Source organism: Physella acuta, unplaced genomic scaffold (genome assembly GCF_028476545.2).
Source record: "Physella acuta isolate Inbredline_101_S28 unplaced genomic scaffold, ASM2847654v3 ptg001157l, whole genome shotgun sequence".
Taxonomy (NCBI): domain Eukaryota; kingdom Metazoa; phylum Mollusca; class Gastropoda; family Physidae; genus Physella; species Physella acuta.
In genome coordinates, this window is record NW_026732674.1 from 84,966 (window position 1) to 101,868 (window position 16,903).

The window sequence follows — 16,903 nt, forward strand, 5'->3', positions numbered from 1 at the left end:
GATGTTTATCCATAGACGATTATTAATATAGCTGGATTCAGAGGCGTAGCGACCCTTCCCGGCGCCCGGGGACAAACTTTACGATTTGCACCCCCCCCCCCTAAAGATTTCGATTTGCACCCCCCCCCCCCTCAAGATTTCGATTTGCACCCCCCCTCAAGATTTCGATTTGCACCCCCCCCCCCCCCTAAGATTTCGATTTGCACCCCCTCTCATACTTTCAATTTGCACCCCCCTCAACCTTTCAATTTATTTTTCCAACCCATTTTGGCGCCCCCTAAGGTCGGCGCCCGGGGACATATGTACCCCCCTCGCTACGCTACTGCTGGATATAGCAGTATTTTCTCTTTAGTTAGTAGGTTTATGACATAGTGTCACCCCCACCCCCCTACCGGGATCGTCAATTTGTACTTGAAATACTTTTTTAACTCTAACTAATCATTCATTGAACTGGCAAAAAAGCATAATTGTTCCATATATTTTCCATTTTTTGCCTTGGTGTCACCCCCTAAATGGTGTCACCCGGTGCTGTCCGCACCCCCCCCCCCCCCCTCGCGATGCCTCTGTATCACAGTGTCAACTGTACCATCCCGTGATTTTATACCTACCAAGAAAGTCTGCTACTATTCATACGCCATCCGGTTCTTCTAGCCAAGAGGCCCCGTGTTTAAGGCCGGTCCCACGCTCCACGCGTAAAGTCAACTCATAACAGATAACAGTACCGCAGTACCCCTTCCCGGTAGTGTAGGCCTACATGTGAAGTGAGCCCATTAAAAAAATGAAACTACTTTTTCGGCATCCGTGATTGTTCATAATGTAGCCTAATTTATATGCCAGATTATATCAGATTATAATAATTGCACGAATCAATGGGATTACAACATAAACTATTACGTTAAAATAGAATGAAATCAACTTTCCAAAAAAAAAAAAGAAATTTGAAAGCAGACTGCCTTGAGTCACCAAGAAGATAATATGATACTTGTTTTGTTTTTCAACCAAACTGGTTCAACATCGCTATAAATAATAACATAGGTATTTGTTTTTAAGATTTAAGAATTACAAATTGCATCATGGCAATTCGAACTGCAGCTGTTATCTTAACTAAGTTAACAAGCAGACTATTGTATTAGCTGTAGCTTATCGTATAAGCGGCCATCATAAATGACGTCACACCCTTAGGTGTGAATAGGGGGGGTGGACTTGTGACGAAGGGGAGAGGATAGGTTCAGAAAGTGTGACTTCACACTTTTTGCATTTTAAAAAGTAGTGTTAGAAACTAAATTTTAAACGTTATTTCGCGATGTGAGAAAACTTTTGTAAATTGTAATAGAAATTGATAAATTAAAATTGTTGACCGAGCTCAAAACATATATTAGAATGAAATCGATGTTTTAAAAATTAAACTGCGGGGTTGATGGGGAGGTGGGTGTGTTGTCATTTGGGGGGGGGGGGGGGGTTCTAGCTATTTGTGACGGTTGGGGGGGGAAACTAATGAAGTGTGACGTCGTGGATCCTAATCCCATATTCACGGGACTAAGAAATAGTGCCTGGGTATCATTTTTGTGTAGGATATGTATTCCTATTAAAAATAATTTCTAAATGATTGGTTATTGTCTTTTGATTAACTAAACAAACACAGCACATTATATTTCAGATGCTGGTAAAACAACACAGATCAGCTGTACTTCTTGAAATAGATTTTTTTTTAAACCCCAGATAAATCAGAACAACTTTTGAGAATTTAATCTATCCAACAACTTATCCTAAGTTACAAATATAAAGCTATATAATACAGCAAATTAATATTTAACTTAAGTCAGTCATTTAAACAAAACAGATTTTTAGAATCTATATTTTATTTTCACAAAAAAAAAACACTTTCAGACACTTAAATATTAAAATTAAAAGGGAATTTTTTTTTTTAATTAATTAGAAAGGCTTTCCATGCCTAAATAGTCAGGGAGGACTACTCTCAGCTGATCAAGTAAAGCATCTTTTGTCCAATGGGGACTTTAGAGCCATTGTCTGAGAAAATGACAGTGTTAGTTTCTTGGTCTATATGAAACACTCCACTGTCTGATACTAAAGTCTTATTCTCCAAAATTTTAGTCATGTCAGGAATTTTCCTCCAGCCAGCTTCAGCATCATCAAACCTGTAAAGCTTTAATTTGGAGGAATCTGTAAAAAAAAAAAAAAAAAACAGAAAATCTTTATTGCTTTTACAAGTTGGATCAATCAAAATATCATTAACGTGATGTGATAACAAATATTTTTAAAAAAATATTAGAAAATAAAAGGAAAATGTTTTACATTTAACAAAACAAACAAAAAGTGAAAAATTTAAAATAACTCTCTTACCCTTAAATTTAGCTTTGTCAGTTAGACAAAGTCTGTTGATAACTTTTGTGGTAATATCCCCTTCAAAAATATCTAGAGTTATCTCAAACATACTGCTGAAAGGTTGAGGGTTCATCAAGCTGAGTTTAACTGATGGCTACAAAAGGAAGAAAGAAAAAGTTTTATTTAAAAAATCAATTATTCTGTTCAGGAAATTAGGAGCAATCAACAGTTATATCTAATCTGGACATCTCAAGTTCAAATCCAGGTTAAAGTCAGTAGAACATCCCTGAGTCCACCCAGTTCTGGTAGCCTACATTACTCACATTAGGGAAAGTAAAGGTGGCTGGGTATAGTGCTGACCACACTATCCTTTCATGTGCCGAGGTCACAGAAACAGGTAAACTCTACTCTACTTTCCCCAAGGACCCTCAGATTTGAAAAGGGAACTTTACAACTTATTAAAACAGTAATTAGTTTAATTAACAAATACAGTGATGGCAAACCTTTGTTATGAATGTTATAAAGGGTTTCCCTGGGCAACATTCTTCCTTAACCTTGTCATCAGCATCAACAGAATTGCAGATCTCAATTCCTTCAATCTATGAGGAAAAATCCTGGTTATTTTTATTTGTATTTCAATTCCTTAGATTTATTAATTTACTCTGTTAAGTTAGTTTTTTTTAAAATTAGGAACATAATGATAGACATTTTGTAATGAACCATGTTACATAAATAGCAGGAAATTATAATATAGCACACATTAAGCTTTAACTGACTTACCTCTAGAGTGTTTGCTAAATACAACTGATTCAATGCAAGAACATTTGCCTCATTAACCTCAGAGGTCAAGGCCAAAGCTTTCAATCCATTTTTCTCTACATTTTCCTGGAGAACAAAAATATTGAAGTTTAATTACCTGTAAGAAAAATGTATTTACCAGGAACCCAAGATTGTTTTAACAATTGTTCATTATATGTAAGTAACAAAGAACATGCCAGTTACTGTCACCTTAGCAACTTGTACAAAAGGCATCAGTTTTTTCATGTACTTCTTCAGCTCTGGCTTGTCTTTCAACTCCTGGGCTATTAACTTATTATCTGGGAATCCTTTGTTTGCCTGGTAGAAACAGATGAGACTACACTTATATAATGTGCCCATATAAAAGCAACCTTTTAAAAAACAATTGTTTATTGAGAGATCTAACATCTAAAAATTTAATTCTGAAAAGTTTTAAAGTACCTTTACATTATTATATAAAATGTCTGTAAAGCATACTTTTTTGTTTAATGTACCAAAGAATTTCTTATGTTGTACTGTTTAGATAGCCACAAATGTTTTTTCCACTGTTCTATATCTAGCAGTAAATAATTAAAATGCCTCTGCTGATGAATAGTGCTTGAATAAAAATTTAAGTGTGTGATAGAGAAAAAAAAATGTTGTTGCAGTGACTTTAATTTAGCATTTCAAATACTCTTTTTATCGAAATGGCAGTAAAGGTGAAGATTTGATATAATCTAAGACTATTTTCAAGTATGCCTTTATTTATATTTTTAAAAAAAATTTTAGGTGTCATGTTTGAAAAATGTTTTTTTTTGCTTGGTTGTACAGGAGGTAAAAAAAAAGTTTTTTTTATGCCTGGACAATAAAAGGTTAAGCAGATAGGTGGTGATGGAAAAAGTGATAGCAATATTAAAACCAAATAAATACAACACCTGGTATAACTGTTGAAGGGTTGTCAAAACCAAGTTTTGCCATGGGGGGTAAGTCTTGGCTACCCAAATGATAGCATGAGTTGGAACTTGAACTGCTTTCTGTCAAACAGAGGTATGCAGTAGTAAATGTTATATCAGAATTAATCATAGCTATAGAAGGTAGACTTACACGCAGAGATAATATGGCATCTCAAAACAAAATAGGAATTCAACAGCTTTAAAATGTTAGCACAAATGGAGGTTGAATAGGTTAAAATGTTTTCAAAACATGGAACAGCATAGTTTGGGGTAGAGTATACAATTACTATCCCAAAACTATTGAGTTTGAATCTTGGGCTCAAGTTTGTAGGATGCCCCTGAGTCCACCCAGCTCTGATGGGTACCTGACTCATGTTAGGGCTAGTAAATCTCCTGGGCATAATGCTGACCACACTATCCCTTCATATGCCGAGGTCACAGATACAGGTGAATTCTACTTCATCTATCTCATGGACAGCCAGGTTTGAAAGGGTAATTTTAATTTCACACATTTAATGTCATTAAACAATTTACCTTTCCTTTTCCTGGGTTCATTAAAGCTTTTTTCCTTAACCTGAATTCATGAGCACAATCAGACAAGTACTGAGATGATTGGATCAGAAGCTCATCTACTGGCCCAGCTTCTGGCCAAAGAGCCCACATTATACTTTCTTTCTAGTAGAATAGAGAATAAATAGTGATTTTAGAGAAATAATGAGAGTTTTAAATTACATTTGGTTTTAAATAATAAAGACAAGGCTGGAACATGAAATATTTAAGTAAATTGTCAATGAAGTTAAAAGGAAAGTAATTAGAGCAATTTTTTAGAGCAATTTTCAAAAACCACAAAAATCTACCATGACAAAAGACTTGATGAAAAAATAAAGTGACCATAAATCAAATAAATGATTAACCTTTCCAAGAAGCCCCCAGATGTGCTCAGCTATGTGAGGGCATATAGGAGCCATGAGCAGAGCCTGAACCTCAATAAACCTAAACACCAGGTCTCTGTGCATACCCTGGGTCTCCACCTCACGGTATTTGTCTCTTTTTGCCTGAAACAAAGACACACCAACACAATAGGTAAGCCATAGAATTAATTATATGCAAAACTATGTTTTTATAATTTACACAAAAGTGGATTAGCTCCATGCAAACCAATTAAAAGCCATTAATGTCTACCATTAGCTAGAAATTGAGGTGTTAAAGTTAGAATGGAAGTACAAATTTTAAAAACTAATTGGACAACAATTATCAGTTAAAATAAAATGGGTCTGTCTCTCAGAGTGTCATAAAAAGCCAAGAAATGGATGCATGTTGTTGATAAGTGGGTCATTGTTGCTATGTCTACTTCAAAGACTTGACAGTGAGTGTTTGTGTAGGTACAAACAATTTTTACTTACCTGAAATTCAAAGAATCCTGTCCGCAGGGCAGCTTTAAACAAATAACTATCATAGTTAGCTTTTGTCTCCATTATAGATTTGTTTATTTCACTGAATCAGCAAAAACAATTACATTAGTTATTATATAGTAAAATAAATTAAGCTTACATGCATTAAATTAAATTTTGATTGTTATAATAAAGCAGGTTTAAATAGCTTATTTCTGTATGGGGTTCATCTGATTTTATATGTGCACCCTATTGTAGATTTCACCACCTAATAGGAACTCAAGCCAGCCATGAGGACAGCCACTACATATAAACAGATAAATTATAATAGCTAGGAGGGGATGGTGTGGTGGTTGGGAGAGCGGATGGCTGGAGACCTTAGGCAGATGACGCTTGTTAGCTGAGGACAGCAACCCAAATAAAGCTGTGAAATCAAATATTTGCTGCCCTGATGATATTCATGGCTGTACATAGAATTTTAGAAGTATATCCAGAAAGAAAAGAAGGCTAAAGCCAGAGTCAACTGGCTTTACCTTGTTGGCATGTAATACTTAACTTGTTGGAGGAAATCCCTGCAGTGTAACAATAAAGAAAAAAAAATTATCCCCAAATGTTAACCGACAAAACTAGAAAGAAATTACCTATCAAAAACCTTGTCATTGAAAGACCACTCAGCACTGGAGCGCAGCTGCTCCTTTTCCGATATCATTTCTTTCACCCACTCCTGGAAGGCATACAGACGTAGAAGACCTGCTTCTGCCATTTTCTCCTCAAAGTTGGCATCCTCAATCTGATCTCCGGCATCAGCAAGGGAGAGCCTCATACCTAAATAAGATTGAAATCATCTGACTGATATTTTATCTAGAGAGAGCCTCATACCTAAACAAGATTGGAATCATCTGACTAACATTTTATCTAGAGAACCTCATACCTAAACAAGATTGGAATGACATTTTATCTAGAAAGCCTCATACCTAAACAAGATTGGAATCATCTGACTGACATTATATCTAGAGAGAGCCTCATACCTAAACAAGATTGGAATCATCTGACTGACATTATATCTAGAGAGAGCCTCATACCTAAACAAGATTGGAATCATCTGACTGACATTTTATCTAGAGAGAGCCTCATACCTAAACAAGATTGGAATCATCTGACTGACATTTTATCTAGAGAGAGCCTCATACCTAAACAAGATTGGAATCATCTGACTGATATTTTATCTAGAGAGAGCCTCATACCTAAACAAGATTGGAATCATCTGACATTTTATCTAGAGAGAGCCTCATACCTAAATAAGATTGGAATCATCTGACTGACATTTTATCTAGAGAGAGCCTCATACCTAAACAAGATTGACTGACATTTTATCTAGAGAGAGCCTCATACCTAAACAAGATTGGAATCATCTGACATTTTATCTAGAGAGAGCCTCATACCTAAATAAGATTGGAATCATCTGACTGACATTTTATCTAGAGAGAGCCTCATACCTAAACAAGATTGACTGACATTTTATCTAGAGAGAGCCTCATACCTAAACAAGATTGTAATCATTTGACATTTTATCTAGAGAGAGCCTCATACCTAAATAAGATTGGAATCATCTGACTAACATTTTATCTAGAGAGAGCCTCATACCTAAACAAGATTGGAATCATCTGACATTTTATCTAGAGAGAGCCTCATACCTAAACAAGATTGGAATCATCTGACTGGCATTTTATCTAGAGAGAGCCTCATACCTAAACAAGATTGGAATCATCTGACATTTTATCTAGAGAGAGCCTCATACCTAAACAAGATTGGAATCATCTGACTGACATTTTATCTAGAGAGAGCCTCATACCTAAACAAGATTGGAATCATCTGACTGATATTTTATCTAGAGAGCCTCATACCTAAACAAGATTGAAATCATCTGACTGATATTTTATCTAGAGAGAGCCTCATACCTGAATATAACTGAAGTCATCTTCCATTTTATCGGACATAAAACATCATAAGTCACATTTTAAAAGCATCTAATTAGACATTTAAAGACACAAAAATCATCTTTATATAAAAAAAAAACATACCATCAGATGAAAATTTATCAATAGCCTCTTCTAGTGTACAAAAGTTTCCAGTTGACTTGGACATCTAAAAAATATTTTTTAAAATGCATTTAGAACAGAATATTTCTTAATTAGAACAAAAAAATGTCACATGATTTTATTTTTTAATTCAGCATTTATAGTTACCTTCTCTGAGTTGATCAACAAATGTCCATTTGCTCTTACTGCGCGAGGCCACTTGGTTCTTTAAAAAATACAATACATAAAGGCAAAAATTACACAAAACATTAAATAAAAAAGTAAATTTTCTTATAACCATCAACTAATAAAAACTAAGAATAGAACAAGCACAAATGACAAACATTAGTATGTTTTGTTATGATTAAATTCTGCAGTTTACTGGAAGGGGGGCAGATGGTTTAATTAAAAAAAAAAATTACTTGTCATTTGGCCACATTGCACAGTGGCAATAAATGAAGTAGGTCAAGTGATTAGGTACTAGGTCCTTGCCAGACATGCGGACATCAACAGGGTACCAGTATTCAAATTCTGTTCTCAGTTTGTCCAGAGTTTGTTTAGGTATGGTGCAGGAGGCAGGATAAGGAGATGTCTTGTAGAATATGTAATCCCAGACCTCTGGTGTCAGTTCTTCTGGTCTGAAAAATAATAACTATGTGTGTTGGAATAATTCTTTATAGTAGTAATTTTTATAAGGATAACATGTACATATGACTTTTGAATTGTAATTGTAACCCACACCAATATTTTTTTGTGATTTACTTAATGCTTGAAAAATAACAGAAGAAAACACTTAAATGAGTGTAGTATTTAAAGATGAGTTAAAAATGTTAGAAAATCCTTGAGAATCAAAACACAAAAAATGGGTTTATAACTAGGGAAGATTGGAGAAACTAGCCCAAGACAGAATAGCCAATAGGATATTTCCAACTGACTATCTTCTAGTGGGGTGACAAGTTAACTGCTAATAAAAAGTGAAGTATTAAATAGAGAACCCACTTGATATTGGCTGGGCCTGGCTTGGAACCATCCCACACTCCACCTTGTAGTAAATGGTTGACGGTGTAGTAAGCCATGTAAATAGTTGAGTCAGACAAGCTTTCTATCAGGTACTGGGGATCCCATGGCATTTTGGTGCCTAACCCATATGTGCGGGAGCAAGCATGCTCATGTAACCAATCCAGAGTGGAGAGGAAATTGTGGCGCACTTCATCTGAATAAGTGTTCATGGATGAAAGAGCTTCCTCTGCTTGTGCACGCCAGGTTGGCTCACCATAGTCAAGAAACCTGGCAACAACAGAAAAGACTTTTATAAATAAATATTTATATTTTTAATGACCTCATGCGTGACATATTAAATATACTAATTATAATGAACAGCCAAAGAAATTATGGTAGCTAACATCAATTGAGAAAAGAAATTAGACCAGCATAGCATGATATTGACATACTATACCGGTCGAAAAAATTAGGCGGAATGAAGTGAACTAGCCTACTAGCAACAACAGCAACTTACCATTGGTCACACAAGGCAACAACACATTCATCTCCAGACCTTGACATTACCAGCTTCTCTGGTTCTTTGTACAGCAAAGCATCATTCTATCAACATTTAAATATCAGATCAGCTTATGCTTGAAGTTAATAATAAAAACAAACTATTGTATCATTGTAAGAAATTTTAAACTGCAACTTTATACTTCTATTCAGAAAACACCAGAGTTTTCCTTGACAATGCAAGTAACTTGTAGCTTTAGGAGCAAATCAATTTTAAACACGCTACACAACACTAACCTTTTCTATTAGTTGTGCTTGGATAATCTTTTTCACATCTTGAACTTTTTGTCCAGTGAAACCTTCCACCAACATAACCTGAAAAAGTGTTACTAAGCTATGACATTTGTTTTACCAAGACTCAATTATTCTACTGGGACTGCATCCAGTTGTGTAAAAGCAATTAACTAACCCCTTCATAGAATCCTTTCTTGTAGGTGTCTTCTTTAGCTTCAGTCAACTTGTCTCTGTCGTTCTGACTGCTAACTTTAAATACATCACATGCTGTGACAGCACACAAGTTGCCGTACCCAGGCACATCAATGATTGGAACCTAGAAAAAATCATTAATGTTAATTTCTCAGTTATTAGAACTTAGACAACACAACTTGTCAATGATTATAATTCTTAAAAAATGTAAATTGTTTTTAAATAGTCAAAGATAGGAAGTTAAAAATTTAAACTTTGTTTTAATTTGTGATTGGGACTGAAAAACATTCCACATTTATGTTCACTGTTGGAGGTAGCCCTTGCTTGTACATAAAAAAGATAACTGTTGTTAGGTATCCATGTTAAAAACAAAGGTAAGAAACCAAATACTTACTGGTTCAAATGGTATGACCATCTCATCTTTTATACCATATTTTTCCCTTAGTGGCTGAAATTTTAAACAGATATATACTTTTTCTAAATAGTTTTTCAGAGAAAATAAACAACAACTTTAAGAAAATGGAAAATCTAACTTTTAAAAAAAAAAAGTAAAATAAAAAGAAACTTTTCTCTCTCTTGGAAAACCATCACTCATGTATCAGTTAACTGCTATTACAAAATGGCTCTCAATAATGTAATAATCGCACAATTTTACTTCTACAATATTTAACTAATGTCTCTATCTATCCTATATTTTGAGAATCACTGCAGATTACTATTCTACCCTCTGTCCCCATACAACAGATCAGCTACATCAATACTTAATTCATCAATACGGTCACTCACTGCTTTATTCTTGAGGTCCCTTAATGCAGCAAAGTCATCTGGAGCATCTGAAGGAACACTGGTCACTACACCTGTACCTGCAACAGTTAAGTAAAAAAATGTTTAAATATTAGTGGCAATACCAAAAACCACAGCTCAACAGGCATGACATTACATTCATAAATTAAGAAAAACGCTTAAAATATTTTTGAAAAGGTTTAATTACTATATTTTTTTAACGAGATATGTTAAAGCTCTAATATCTCAACTCCAAGCTAATGATTGACAATACGGCAGAGATTAAAGTTATTTTTTTTTTAATTAAGTTACAAATTACTTATGACTAATAATAAACATGCCTAAAAGTAACAAATACCTTTGTCCTCCTTGATGGTCAGCATCGGAAGTGAGTAGATTGTCTTGTAACAAGTCAGTGGTGCTTCAAGTGGGATACCCAAAATATCCTAGGAATGTGTTAAAACACAGAACAACATAAGAAGTGTAGCACACACCAGAAGAAATTTATCACAAACACCTACTGCAATAATGCTCTAAACCAACAAATCAATTTGATGATTCATCAGTTGAAACAACCTACCTGCCCAATGAATTCAGCTACCACCTCCACCTTCCCATTCTCTGGTGTCATATCCTGGTAACTCATGTTCCTGGCAGCTCTTCGAGTGGTGACGAAGATCTCCCCAGATTTGGTTACCATGGCAATGTATTTCATGTCTGGCCTGATCCAGCAGTTTGTCTGGCCAAACATGGTCTCTGGTCTCAAAGTGGCAGCAACCAGATACACACTCTTGTCCTTGACACATCTGCAAAGATAAATTATAACATTATAGAGATACATGCACCCTTGGTGCTAAAGCACAACACACTTATATACATGCAATTCTACAAAAACTGATCAATATTCTTACTGCAGTTTGGGGGGATATGGCTGCTTGACCTTAATTTTGATTAATGTGTATTCTTGAGGACCAACGCCCTGAAAAATAAAATTACAAAGTTAGGCCAATGGTCTCTGTATAATCTAGCGTTAAACAATATTTCTATTCTTTCTTGTAAATGATTCACTGAATTTTTTTTTAAAGTTTTCTTTCAATTGTGGTGTTCCTTAACATTAAACAGCAAAGTTGACCTTGTCTAAAAAATATAATCTGCACACATTTTAAATCCAGGAAAAACCCAAACTACAGCTTACCTCCCCTGAGCTCCTGTCATGATCCATACAAGGCTGATTGTCTTTTGGAGAGAATATGGTGTACCTGTTGTGACAATCAAAATAATTTTTTTATAGTAATATATTCAGAATACGGGTTGTTTTTCTACATGAGTTATCAGCATTATTCAAATTGTTAACAAGGGAAATTAATAATCTGTTACAAAAGAAAAATGGTTAACCTTTGAAGCCAAATGTCAATAGGGACAAAATATCAGCATGAATTATTTTAAAAATAACAACAATCAGAGTGCTGTAAGTATTCTTAAGTTGTGAGCTGCGCATAAACAAGAAATGCTCTCACCTCTTGCCAAACTTGACTTTGTTGTTGTCTCTTAACCTCAAAAAATTCCATCTTACAAAGGAATCAAAGTATGGGTTGGCATCAGTAGTGATGAAACTTCTGCGCCAATCAACCTATTAAAAGAAATTTAATTAGCAATCTGATCTATCTTATTACTTAAGGAGCCCAACAATTATTTCTCTGTCATTTTGCTACACAGTTCAAAAATATTTCTTAAATACCTTAACCCCCATGCGCTTAAGATCTGTAATCCATCTTGGTGGAAAATATTTGAGCCAGTACATTGGGTCAGCAAAGTTTTTTATTTCATCATCTGTCATTCCCATAGCACTCATTATCTGCCACTGGTATTTGAGACCCCCAGTCTTTGCTGCAACTTTACTCTGAGCACACAAAAAAAACACAATAAGTGATATAAGTTTACTGGTAATTAAGTAGAATATTTAGATAGAGATTTTAGAGAACATCTCTTTGGAGAGCTGTTTGCAGCCCATTTATCAGAAAGAGTGATGATGTTAGTGAGCAGAAAGTAAAGGAAAGAATTCTCTTATACAAAGCACACTTTTTTATAATGACCTTTTTGGACTTGGATTTGTCTTTTCCTATCTCACTTTCCTTGACTTCTTGCTTAGGAATATCTTGCTCAGCTGGAAATTGTGGAGGATATCCATAATCCTCCATCTCTCTCTGAAGTTTATCTGCACAAGCCTTGAAAAGTAGAATTTATTTAAAATAAAAACATTAACTGCAAACATCAGTGAAGTTCAAGTATGTTAAAGAAGTGTTCATCACATTTGTATTTGTTAAATAGAAAAAAATTAGTTAAGAGGTAGATTAAAATGTATCAACCTTATATTTAAAAATTTTTTACAAACTGCTGTTTATGTAGATTAGTTTTAATCAAATATAGAATTTAACATCCTGTTGTCAATTTTTAAAACTCCATATCAGACTAAGTGGTAGATAAATTTGTAATCACAAAAGATTTACCTTTATTGGCATCCCAGTACAGTGCATACCAAAAGGAAACAGACATTTTTTCCCAAGCATGCGCTGATATCCAACAGCAAACTAGTGTAAAAATAATGTTTTAATAAAAAACACATCTTTCAACAATTAGTTTATGTTTTGTAGAAAGCAAATTTCTTTAACAAATAATATAAACATATCAAATAATCAACAAGAGAAACAAATAAATTATCAATTTTTTTCATTTACAATTACTCAAACAAAAATGCAGATGATTTATAAAGCCTGCCTTACATCATGTAAGAGAAGATGTAATGTAGTTAATGAGTTCAACAATTCTGAAAATTTTTAGGAATACCTGCATTGATAATATCTAGAAATAAAATTTTGAGCAATTAATAGAATTTTGAAATTAATTCCACATAAATCATCGACTTACCTCACATTTGGACAAACTAAATGTGTGTCCTAAATGCATTCTTCCATTCATGTAAGGAAATGGAAATGTGACCATGTACTTCTCTTGGCTTGAAAAAGAAATGAAAACATTATTTTACACATAATGAGAAATTCCATGTAAACCCTTGCACAAAACATCTTTAATAATTGTTTCTCTTGTTAGTACATTCAGGTCAATAAAGATAGATTTTATGCTTCATGTCAATTTAGAATCAAAGTTAAGAACTTTTTTTAAATCACTAGAACAATAATTAATAAACATTCATTAAGAAAAATGTGTAAAATATTCCCAAATATTAACAGAGAATTATTACAAAAGGACAGTTAATACATTTTGTGATTTCCAAAACATTTTGAGCCACTTATTTCATATTATTAAAGTTGCAGACTAGATCTACTTAATCTTTTTTATTTAAAGAGAAATGACTAGGCTCAGTTAAATGTAAAATAGTCAGAGGAAAACTTTAATGTAATTTTTACCTGGATATTTGACATATAGATTTTGCTACGGCCAAAATAAAAATAATTTGCAAACTTACTTAGCATTTTTCAACTGAGCAGCATCAACTTCAAAGATTTTTTCCCGTTCCCAACGTTGTTGTACATTTTTTTCTATTTCAAGGAGGGTGTCAAGTTTTACGGTACTCTTTCTTTCGGCTGTGACATCAACTCTATCTGGTTTCTCCATTTTGTCTGTAGAGTAAATTATGGTATAGAAATATAGGAAATATTAAATTGTGAAGTCAATTTAAAATTTGATTTTACTAGCAACCTAGCATTGAGTATGCTGTGAAGTTACATGAACAATGACATAGACTCACACACTGTGTAATTTGTTCAATATTACCCAGCAAAAAATTATAAATATTTAGTCCTTTATTAATCAAATAATTATAATACTTGTGTTATTTATATCTACGCATGTAGGCTATAAAGTTAGTATAAAGTATAGATTAAGTTAGTTGGCATAGAGACTATAGATTCTATAGTACTACACTTTATTTACTATAAATAAAACATATTTGTTACTGACAAAATCTATAGTACTACACTTTAATTACTATAAATAAAACATATTTGTTACTGACAATGTGTAAAACCAGCATTCTATACAATGGATAAATTTATGTGTTATTTTATGTAATGCCTAAGAAAAGTGTAAACTTTATTTTTGATTCATGCATTTGGTTTTTTTTTTTCAAGATGTCTGAGAAGAAAATTTATAAACCATTTTGCATCTTGCATTTTATAACAATGCCGATAGTTCATACTGCACCTGCAAATGACAGGGATTGTATACATTGCCTAGATATTCTATAGAATACCAGATTTTCATACACTACCACTGAGTACACTACACACACTCTTCACAACTTAGTTTAGTAAGACTGACTTACCATCTGCAATTAATTATTAAACTTAAACACACCTAAACAGTACACAACAATGTCTCTTTCTAGATCTTAAATTAGTCTTAAATTTAAATTTATTTTAAAATCTACACAAGTCACTAGACCATAAGACTATAAGAGTAGACTTGAGTGAGTAGTCAATGAGTAGCTCAGTAGACTACTGAAGAGCACTATAGTGAACTGTAGTGTTAATTACTAATAATTACAATTATTTACAATAGTTTTTACTAGTTTTGGTTGTGTTTATAATAAAATATGCTCAACCAGAGGTGAACGTGAAGCGGCAAATAAAATATATGCTAAAATGTAGTTTTACCCTATAGTTATAAGTTATAGGCCTATCTCTTATATCTCACCATCTGACTGATATCAATCAAGAATATAACAGAATTGAGAATATAATTCTGCTAGATCTAGATCTAATATACTAATTTATCTAGTTTCCGCATATTTCATCATTTTTTAAATTTAGCCTGCTATCATTTTTAGCATATATATTATATATCAGGCCTTAAGTATTTTTACTATTAACTTATTAAAGTTATTACAATATTAGTATTAGGCCTAAGTAAGACTTAAAACTTAAAAGTTCACTGTTGGAGGTAGCCCTTGCTTACACATATAAGATAATTGTTTTTAGGTGTGTACTCGTACTGAAAAAATTAGTAAGAGAGTTTATGAGTTTATGAGAGTTACTCTTTCATTCTTTCAAACTAAGTTCATGATCATTGATTGATCAATGATCATGATCACAAAGTCAAACAGCTGCAGGCTGCTGCTCGTTATTTTAATTTTATTTTCAATTTCAGAGTTTCATTTTAAATAATTTTTTGCTTTGCATTAAAATTAAAAGCGACAAAAAAATATTAATCTAGAATTAGATCTAATACGCTACTTTAAAACAAACAAATGCATATCCTCATCATACGCTTTTGACATACGTTTTTTGCCTAAGTTACTATTACAGTTCAGGACCTACGTAGACGATACTATCAATAAGCCATAAGGTAGTCTAACACATGATGGGTCGCACTAAATGCAGAACATCAACCAACGAAAAAAAAACAATACTGGATCTCTAGGTCTAGTCTATCTACTATCTAGATTTTGGACCAGATTTAGATTATCCGTATCGATATTACCATGAACGATTTTATTAAGCTAATCAATGCTTAAATTTAAATTAAGATGAAAATATTTTAATTCATAAACAAGAGGTAGATCTAGATCTAGGACTGCTTCGTAAATGTAGATTGTAGGAGTAATCTATATCGGGCTAGATCTATATAAAAAGTGCAAGTATGTGGGTTGTCTGTCTTTATTACGCCTTTTACCCTATTAACATAAAACTTTGGAGTGTTGACTAGAATACTCCCGGGAAGGTACATGCGAAAAAAAATATCAATTTCATTAAGCGCTCACAACTCACAAGCAGTGTTTCTTCAAGACTTTTTTCTCCGGGGAGGGGGGGACACTGGTAAAAGTATATGTTTTCTATATAAATTCCATAAATTCGTTCGGGGGGGGGGGGGCGGTAGAGATGCCTGGAAGAAACTGCTCACAATGAAGGGCCCCATATTAATAGTAAGGAATTTTAATGAATGTTGAGATTCAGAGGAATTAAGCATGTTTAGATTACTTTGAAAAAATATTAACTTGGTTGTTTCCCATTGTCTATAATTAATTCTATCACAAAAACTGGGATAGGTCTACCGTTCTAGAATATATTAATTATAAATAATTATTTACTACTAATACGTTAAGTAATTAATGTTGAGTTTCGTAAGAAAAGTAACACTTCTAAAATTGGCGATGGGTAATCTATCTATAAATATAAATGAAAGTGTATCTGTTCGTCTGTGTGTTTGTCATGTATGCATTACTCAGCCTTTGGGAAGTTGTTAAAATTACTCATTGAGAGGTTTCTGCGGAATATTGTTTTTCGAAGGGGCGTCTCCCCAGCAGATGGGATTTGGCGCCCTGGGCTTTCACCGTGAGCACTATAGCCCCTAAGTTCGATTTTAAAAAGTATGTTACACTATGGATACGATGGGCTACTATAACGTTTTGTAAAATCGAATCTGGCTTGTCATCCGGCGTCTCTGACAGTGTACTACTTTTTGCCCGGGCTTCCCCTTGAGCAACGTGGCGCTTACGTTCGTTTCAAAGAGTGCAATACACTATGGATACTATATACGCTACTATAATCGTTGACTATATCGAATAAGGGACACGGTA

The 16,903-nt window shown here is 33.7% G+C and overlaps 1 protein-coding gene across 2 annotated transcripts; it reads right to left on the reverse strand.

Annotated features, from left to right (window-relative positions):
* Positions 1-1,847: 1,847 nt before the first annotated feature.
* Positions 1,848-15,676, reverse strand: LOC131956525 (leucine--tRNA ligase, cytoplasmic). 2 transcript variants are annotated; one of them, XM_059321024.1, is made up of 30 exons: positions 15,607-15,676; positions 13,793-13,946; positions 13,234-13,321; positions 12,816-12,896; positions 12,402-12,533; positions 12,047-12,208; positions 11,826-11,938; positions 11,504-11,567; positions 11,220-11,287; positions 10,889-11,114; positions 10,667-10,754; positions 10,312-10,388; positions 9,920-9,973; positions 9,509-9,649; positions 9,337-9,414; positions 9,059-9,144; positions 8,542-8,829; positions 7,965-8,180; positions 7,711-7,768; positions 7,546-7,609; positions 6,106-6,289; positions 5,477-5,567; positions 4,988-5,128; positions 4,608-4,748; positions 4,056-4,154; positions 3,352-3,459; positions 3,124-3,228; positions 2,847-2,942; positions 2,362-2,497; positions 1,848-2,181 (listed from the first exon to the last, which is right to left on the reverse strand). In XM_059321024.1, the coding sequence occupies exons 2-30, from the start codon at positions 13,939-13,941 to the stop codon at positions 1,976-1,978; spliced, it is 3,540 nt and encodes a 1,179-aa protein (XP_059177007.1). In that variant the 5' UTR covers positions 13,942-13,946; positions 15,607-15,676; the 3' UTR covers positions 1,848-1,975. The 2 variants fall into 2 exon arrangements, with proteins under 2 accessions (XP_059177007.1, XP_059177006.1); XM_059321023.1 differs by having other exon boundaries at positions 15,561-15,668.
* Positions 15,677-16,903: the final 1,227 nt, after the last annotated feature.